We start from the raw sequence: 7,996 nt of genomic DNA, 5'->3' as shown, positions 1-7,996 counted from the left end.
ACAAAATGAAATGGCTTGGGGTCCGAGTTCATGCCCACCCCCTTCAGACCCGCCTCAAATGCCAATATGTCTTCAGCCTTGGAGGGTGCCCATCAGTTCTCAAGGAAAGCAACGTAGTCGGTGAGTCGCGCCAACTGCTGCTCGTTGGGGATGAGCGACACTGGAGGGGGATCTGCAAAGACAAAGACAAGTTGGGCGGGTGGCGGAGATGCAGGGCATACGACAGACCTCTCACTGGACACCCCTCATTGGCACGGAGCTGCTGGGCACAAGTGTCCTTCCACCCCTCTGCCAGTCCTTAGTTTGGATACCTCAGATTTGCACCCGACACTGAGTTAGCCCCCCCAGTCACTCTAAGCTAGAGATGTACCCTGTGATCAGCACCTCAGTGCCACCGCTGCCCTCACTACTCAGATGGTTACATTTCATTTTGCTTTCTTTTCTGCCCAAACATTAATGGATGGCACATGGCCGGTACCTGCCCAAGATGGTCAGAGGAAGTGAGGCATTTGGGGCACCAGGAGCAGACAATAAAAGGGAGACTGGCACACTCTGCTGCCGTATGCCCATCTGTGTAAACTGACATCCTTCAGCCAAGAAATGCAACCCAGGCACAGAAGTCACCTGCTGGCCTGGCATACTTGATGCCTCATCATCTTTATGGCTGCCTGTGTGCCACTCCAGCATGAAGAGCCATCAGCTGCTTAAGTGTCGGTGGTGACAGGCCACATGGTGCGCAGCACACACTGGGCAGGGGTGACAACACAAAGTGAGCCCACAGCATGACACGAGTGACCGATGCCCGGGCCGAGATGAGCCACGCCGCTTAGGCTTCAGTGGCAGGCTGTTGGAATGGTGACAATTTCAGGTGGCAGCGGCCAGTGGTTTACAGCACCAGACCCTCACAGCTGAAGACCACCCGCCAAGGACCAACAAGATCAAACACATGGACTCACCTGGCTTTTTGGGCATCACCATCCTGGTACTCGGGTCAGCTTGCCACCCCTGATTAACAACACCTGGGGGGTTAAAACAAACAGCCGTGAGGTTAAAGGAAAGGGGGTCCCGGAAGAAGTGCAGCGACACCTGGCACCATCTCCATAAAAGCATCAGCTGCCACATTACTTCATGTGTGACAATCACCGTCACGTGTCCACAGTGCGAGACAACGCTTATGCGAACAGGTGACAATGGCAACAAGAGACGTGACACAACGTAAGGCACCAACAGCACGTCTAGAGACAGACATCGAGCGGCCACTTGTTCAGTCGTCTGGGTGTGCCAGGCCTGTCCGGAACGTTCTGTGGAGTATGCCAAGCTCTTTACAGCCAGCCGGTCACTCGGACTGCCCACTGAAGATACTCTCCAGCTGCTCAGCCCAGAACGAATCGGGTGGCACTGCCTGCGACTCAAGGGCAGGCGGCTTACTGGGGCGTCGAAGTTAGGGTCAGAGGGGCTGGCGAAGGAGCGCGTGGCGTCTACGGAATGCCATTTTATTTTAGCTTCATTTGCGACTTTCACTTTCAATTCTAAGGTGCTGGAATAGGAGTTTGCTGCTCTGCCCTTTGGGCACGGGGTGCTTTCACTGCCCTTGTGTCCCCACTTTGGGCACTGCCATCTGCAAGTGACCGCGATTAGCACGAGGGCAGATGTCAGTCCTCGATGCCAGGCCTCGTGACCTTTGTGTCGGCTTCACTACACAGCCTGGATGTCCCTCTCAGTTTGTCATTGTCACCTCCTGGCCTTTCACAGCATCGCTCACCGTAACCCTCAGGCTGCCCGTCACCTGCTGTACGCCTTTAGCAGAGTCCAGAGGTCAGCAGTGACCCCCAGCGTCTCACTAGCGGACCGCGCCAGCAGTCGCCCACCCAGGTGACACTCTCAAAGAGCCTTTCCTTCATTTCCAGATGCAAGACCGACTGGGCAGTGACAGACCCAAAATGGACTGCTGCGCCACCGAGTAACTTTTATACAATGCAGGGTGCCACATGCGATCCTGTGCGGGGTCTCCTCCACTCTCTCTCAGCTGGCACTGCCATAAAACTGCCTGGAGTATGAAACTTGCTTTAGTTAGGAAGACAGGCGTTTTCTACTCTCTCATGATGGCACCGCAGTGTGGCACAGCACGGATGTAACAAATTGGGGGGCAAAGGTGGAAATAAAAAGAAACAAAGTCATACTCACCTTGGACGGCTTCATCCACTGGGCACCCGACAAAAGCAGCAAAATCGTCAGCCGTGATGGAGGTGTAAGCTTGTGCCACCAGCCCAAATGCCCGCTGGCGCGTCGCCTCTAGAGCAAGCAGAGCAGACCTGCGTCACCAAAGTGCCACTCAACAGCAGGAGTAACTCGCCTCACCTAAAGTCCCCGATGGCAGCAAGTGACACGCAGGCTCCACAGCGAAGCCGGGAGCTTCCCAACCGTGGGGGTCCAAGCAGAATCAGACGGCCGCGCCTAAAGCCAGGCCTCCATGGCACCTTTCAAACGTCCACACGTCCCCTCTTACCTCTCGGGGCCACCGATAAATCTTCAAACTGCCAAATCACATTTGAGGCCTGGGATTGTTAACCACTGGCACCGCCGATGCCCGTCAAACTTCACACCCCCAGGGAGGGAGGGCATCAAAAGCGCACACAGGCGTGTGATGTGCGGTATGAACAGCTGGACCCCCACCAGTTTAACGGCCATTCGGCGGGTTTACTCAGATTAGTCCCTTCACTTCCATTTGGGTGCCCAAGTCTCCGCCCCCAAGCGCCCCAGCTTGACCAAGTAAAGAGGGGGGACATTAAGGGGGCACAGGCTTAGTCAAGGCCCGACTCTCATCCCCTTGCCAACTCAATTTCAGCACTGGGGTTCCCTGGGTGGGGTCCGAGGACTGGCAGCCCTAACCTGGCACACCTCAAGCAGGACTTGTCTGTCCCACCTCACCAGCCACAAGTGCCACCAAACCCTCCTGCCACTTATGCTCTCGGCCCTGTGAAACGAAAATACAGGGAGGGGGACAAAGCTAAAGCTGCGGCGCGCCAGCACTGCCCAGACCACCACTCACCTCTCAGTGCGTCCATGATGGGCTGAATGGACTCGGACCACTGGTACGCAGCGATGGTCGTGTAGATGCCAGGAAAGTCTCTCTGCCAGATGTGCTGTCCCACTGCCCATATGGCTCCCAATTCCAGATTAGCCTAAAACACAAAAAACAGACACACCTGAGGTCACCAGGATGGTCCCGAAACTGGGGCATCAGGGCCGCTGCGACTTCACCAGTTCGCCAAGGGGCATGCCATAGGTGGCAAAACTGGCCACGAGAGCTCCCCAATGGCACAGCTTAGATGCAGGTACACTTTCACCTGCAGCCAAGGAGGCAATTAGAGCAGCAAACCCAAGTCGGGGGTCCGAACAGACCACCACTGTCGGGGCTGAAGTGTGCCTGGCCAGGCTTGCTCCATGGCGCTCCGTCTCCTCCACGCTGCCCTGTCTGCCAACATTTATAAAGCTGTTCTTACACCCCCCTTGTGATGCCAAGGCCACTGCCCTCCAATCACACAATCTGCCAATGACATCAGAGCTGCTGGTGAGGTGACACGAGTGACCATCTATTGATGTGGCCTGATCCAACCTGCCCACCAGTCCCCTCACTCAATCAGCGAACAGGGCAGTGGGGGGCTGTAGCCAATCCCAGCGACAGATGTGATGCCAGGCCAGTCAATTTCAGACGGGGGTATCTGGGGCCACAGGGGCATCCAAGTCGCAGGATGACAACAAATCAAAGGCGCCCCCTGCAGTTCATTTGTGCTTCAGTTTTACACGTTGGTGGTCACCACATGACATCTTCGTCCCAATTCTGTCTCCCAACCTGCCCGAGCTCTGGTCATGTGACTGTACTGTCGCTCAAACGAGTCCTGGTAAGCCCCCCACAAGGACATCCAAGGGGCTTGCCAAGAAGTGCAGCACAAACTGCACGAGGGTCACAAGGAGCTCAGGCCTCCACAGAGAGACCGACACTGCCACACACCCCTGCTGTCATACCCAGATGCCTACAGGCACTGCACCCTCTGTGCCAACTTGATAGACAGACACGACACGACGGGGACCCTGAACAGGCCCCTTTGCTGCTCTCAATGGGACCCGTGTGTGACAACTGGCGCGGCCCTGGGACTCAGCCTCGTGTCACCAGAGATGCCAAGGCGCGCCGTGTGCCCTACTTAACAGCCCGGTGAGGACAGCCGTGCTGCGCTGGCATGGCGAGTCCAAGAAAACTACAGCAATGGCCTGCCCCCAAGTGGCACTCACAGCGTCCAATCATCAAAGCACCTGCTAGTGTGCCATAGACAAGGGGCACGTACCGTCTTGAGCGCCTGAGGAATCCTCTTCCACAAGTAGCGGGCGTTGTTCCTAAATAAAAGCAGAAAGAAAGCAGACAGCGTGAGAGCGGCAGGCCGAGACCGCGCCACGTGCAACACAGCAAACGCCACTCGTTTATCCTAAATCAGCTGGCATTTCTTTAGACGGGCCAGATTTGGGGTCTCGTTTGACACGAGCGCTCTGGCCAGCTCACAAGGTCAATCAGCAGCTTGGGCAAAAATAAAACAACGACAAGACAGGGGACACCGGTGACAGTCACGTCTCGACGTCCATCAAGAAGGCACAGAGAGCGGCGCCCACTCTTAGGACCTCCTTGTACTTATCGGTCTTTAACTGCTGCCCTCCACTGCCCACACTGAGGCCAGCGGCACAGGGGCCACCGAGATACTGCCAGCCCCTTGTTCTGTCCCTAAAAAGATTTAGCAAAGGCCAATCAGCGCCAAGCCCTTCACATTTGTACTCGGCTTTCACACAATGACACCCAACATGGCCGTGCAGCCTCTGGGCACAAGATGAGGGCCGTCGCAGCGAGGCAAACGGGTCCACACAGGCAGGCGGCCATCTTCTCCCACGTCAGCTTCACTCCTTACATGTCATTGTGAAGAAGATACAAGGCCAGCAGCTGACCGTAAACCTGCGGCGTCGCGATCCCACCAGGGGCCTAGAAAAGGCAGAGAGAGAAAAACAAAAGCAAATCAGAGAGAATAACAACTGGGAACAAAGCACAAAGTGCGCCAACGGGGGGCTAGCTGCGTCTGCTCAAGGCTCCCAATATCGAGCAGCTGGCACCCGAGGGTCCAGCAGGAGTCAAACGCTTAGAATTTAGCTTGTGGGTTAGAGATTACGTACTTCAATAAACTAACAAATGGCTCTTTGTGGATGGCAACCCCAAAATCAACACAGATGAGGGACTACAACTCCCATCAGGCAGCAGGAGTGCCCTGGCACAGAAGGGAGGACGGTGGTGTATTGTTTGGGTGAGGGTGGCATCGCCCTGCTGAGAGGTTGGGTGTTGCGTTTGGCCATGCTGGATTGGCCAGTTGAGGATAAAACCACAGAGAGGCGACACAGTCAATCGGTAAAGAGCTAGCAGAAGTGAAAATGAACACAACGTTCTACGACAAGACCTGGCATAGCGCAGCAGCAGCCACCATAGGCACTGCCACCTTACCAAGGACCAGGGTCACCATTTATCACCTCCTTCAACTCAGCCTTTGGGCACTCGATAACGACTACAGCTAAGTCATCAGAGGAGACCCTGCACGGTCTGTCCTTGGACCCCCTGTTACTTCTTCCGATTTGGATTAAATGACAGACTCTGCTGTGGTTAGAAAAACTGGCAAAATTCACGGGGGCCAGCCAGGATTCTGAGCTGTGTCGTCGTGTGTGCCAACGCGCTGTACCACTGCCTGCTCCCCGAGCAGACATCGGGGGGCGTTATGCTCAGACTTGTAGTGGGACCACAGCCAGGGGTTCGCGAGTCTGAAACAAACGACGGTGCCATGGCGTTAAAACACAAACCGTGCGAACCTTTGAGAAGTTTCTGAACGCCGTTAGCGAAACAGACAAGCCTGGCGGACCGAAACGCAGGCCTCCAGTCGCCTTTATGCCCAGAGGGGACTGGGCCGGTGGTCTCATGGTCTGGAATCCCTGCAGATTTTATTTTTTCTCCAGCCGTCTGGAGTTTTTTTTGTCTGTCCATCCTGGCCATTGGACCTCACTCTTATTCTATGTTAATTAATGTTGACCTATTTTGTTTTCTTATTGTGTCTTTTAATTTTTCTATTCTTTATTATGTAAAGCACTTTGAGCTGCTGTGTGTATGAAAATGTGTTACAGAAATCTAATGTTGTGGTTGCCTGTCCCGTTTCCCATATTCTCTGCTTTTGCCGTACACAATTCCAGGCCGCCGCCGCCGCCGACCCACCCTTTTGCTCTCACAGACCGCCGATGACCTCGTCATTGCCCGTTCGGTGTTCGGCATCCCGAGCCGCTGCTGGTTTCGGCTTCACGAGGCCACTCGGTGCTCGCCTTAATGCAAAACCCAGGGACACATCAGAGCGGAACGAACATTTAAAACGGAAAAAGGGTGGACGTCCTAACGACAAAACGTCACTCTGAGGGCCAGCGCTGTCACCACACACACTGCTCAGCTCCGTGGAAGTGACGAAGACGGACCGCTCGTCCCAAACCGCACTCAACAGCTTCTGAAAGACTACTAACTGGACACGCGAGGGTCTCTAACGGGCGACTGTCACCCTACAACACGTCAAAGTGCAATTGGTGTGTCCATCGCACGGACTGCCCGCCCCCACGGCGATCACCTCCAGCTCCTGCGCCTCGCACTGTTCCAGTAGTTTGCTATAATTGTCTCCTAAGCTCGTCGCTGCCGGCATCTTCTTGCAGCTTCTGCTGTTGTCTGCGCCGAAGTAAGAGGCTAGAGCGCTCGCTGTCTTTATCTTCCGGTTCACGCCACCAGCCAGCTTCCACTTCCGGAGCAGCGCACCTTCTGTTTAGCGCGGACGATTTTCGTTCTCAGGTTTGTCACTAGTGACAAGGTTATTAATTTAACTGGAACTCTTCACGGAAATGCTAAGGCAGCGTGAGGCTTAATGTAATACGAGAAGAAGGATTCTATAGAGAGAGAAGGACATTTGACAAAGAAAGCGCCAATGCATCCCGGCAGCCAATAGCGAGCAAGGTCACCGTCGATAGGCACGGCCGCGTATAGATCGGCACGTCAGTAGTGACGCCATCTTGGAGCGGTCGACTTGTCCTCCTAAAGGCGCGTCAATCAGAGTGGAGATGAGGAGGGGCCGAGTTTGGGGACATGAGAAGGACAGGAGACCTGCGGACAGGCAAGCCGGGAGCATCGCTGTGAGTGCTTTGTTGTAGACTTTATTTGTAATACCAGTTTGTGTTTGTTGTTACCAGCATAACCAGTTGACTCTGTCAGCGATGAACTGGTATTTGAACTCCTACCAGAATATTTCTTGAAGATGGAGTGCTTGTTGTGTGGTAATCATATTTTATTGGGCAGTCCTCATCCACACGTGTGCTCTGTTTAATGGCTGTCACGTATCTTTACAGTAACGTGTGCAAAACGGCGTCATTTTACACTCTGGGGCCTCCTTCTCACCAAGAGAGATATGCCTTTATAGCGCCTTGCTGGGATGGCCCTCTGCCCTTTAGTCAAGTTGTAATTCCGATGTCAGTTTGAGGGGCTGTTGTTGTGCCGTCGCTCTTCTGTACACCTCCCTCTGTTATATAGTGCCTTTCTCGCTCTTCTGTACACCTCTCTCTGTTATATAGTGCCTTTCTCGCTCTTCTGTACACCTCCCTCTGTTATATAGTGCCTTTCCTCATATCGCCTGTATTATTGATTGCATATGTCGTGTCATTATTAGAAGCTCTCCTGCACTGGCAGTTTTACTTTTGCCCTCCATGTGGGCATCACTTAAACTGGCAGAGCATTTTCTTTTGGCCAAGCACAGTTTTCTTCTCTCCTGGCACCAGTGACGATGGGCGAGTCAGACGGGTGGCACAGGAGGGTCCTCACTGAAGGTTCGCATCCCGGGTATTTTTTTGATTTGGTTTAGCCGGGGGGGTCTCCTGAGTGGTTACACCCGTGTAA

The 7,996-nt window shown here is 54.2% G+C and overlaps 1 protein-coding gene across 2 annotated transcripts; it reads right to left on the bottom strand.

The window, feature by feature from the left end:
- On the bottom strand, window positions 1-6,845 carry cops8 (COP9 signalosome subunit 8). Of its 2 annotated transcripts, XM_039755119.1 has the most exons (7): window positions 6,687-6,840; window positions 4,953-5,023; window positions 4,344-4,392; window positions 3,050-3,182; window positions 2,185-2,292; window positions 957-1,019; window positions 1-172 (listed from the first exon to the last, which is right to left on the bottom strand). In XM_039755119.1, exons 1-7 carry the CDS (start codon window positions 6,756-6,758, stop codon window positions 93-95), a joined length of 576 nt encoding a protein of 191 aa, XP_039611053.1. In that variant the 5' UTR covers window positions 6,759-6,840; the 3' UTR covers window positions 1-92. The 2 variants fall into 2 exon arrangements, with proteins under 2 accessions (XP_039611053.1, XP_039611054.1); XM_039755120.1 differs by lacking the exon at window positions 2,185-2,292 and having other exon boundaries at window positions 6,687-6,845.
- Window positions 6,846-7,996: the final 1,151 nt, after the last annotated feature.

The sequence above is a fragment of the Polypterus senegalus genome, chromosome 6, assembly GCF_016835505.1.
Source record: "Polypterus senegalus isolate Bchr_013 chromosome 6, ASM1683550v1, whole genome shotgun sequence".
NCBI classification, from domain to species: Eukaryota; Metazoa; Chordata; class Cladistia; order Polypteriformes; family Polypteridae; genus Polypterus; species Polypterus senegalus.
This window is presented reverse-complemented; position numbering and strand designations above follow the sequence as displayed.

What these genes read in the sequence shown, in the direction of transcription:
- cops8 (XM_039755119.1), bottom strand. Translation starts at nt 6,758, where the DNA reads ATGCCGGCAGCGACGAGCTTAGGAGACAATTATAGCAAACTACTGGAA. An exon ending in GCGAGGCGCAGGAGCTGGAG is followed by an intron (nt 5,024 to 6,686) that starts GTGATCGCCGTG and finishes TGCCTTTTCTAG; the next exon opens with GCCCCTGGTGGGATCGCGAC. An exon ending in GGTGATGCCCAAAAAGCCAG is followed by an intron (nt 173 to 956) that starts GTGAGTCCATGT and finishes TTGTCTTTGCAG; the next exon opens with ATCCCCCTCCAGTGTCGCTC.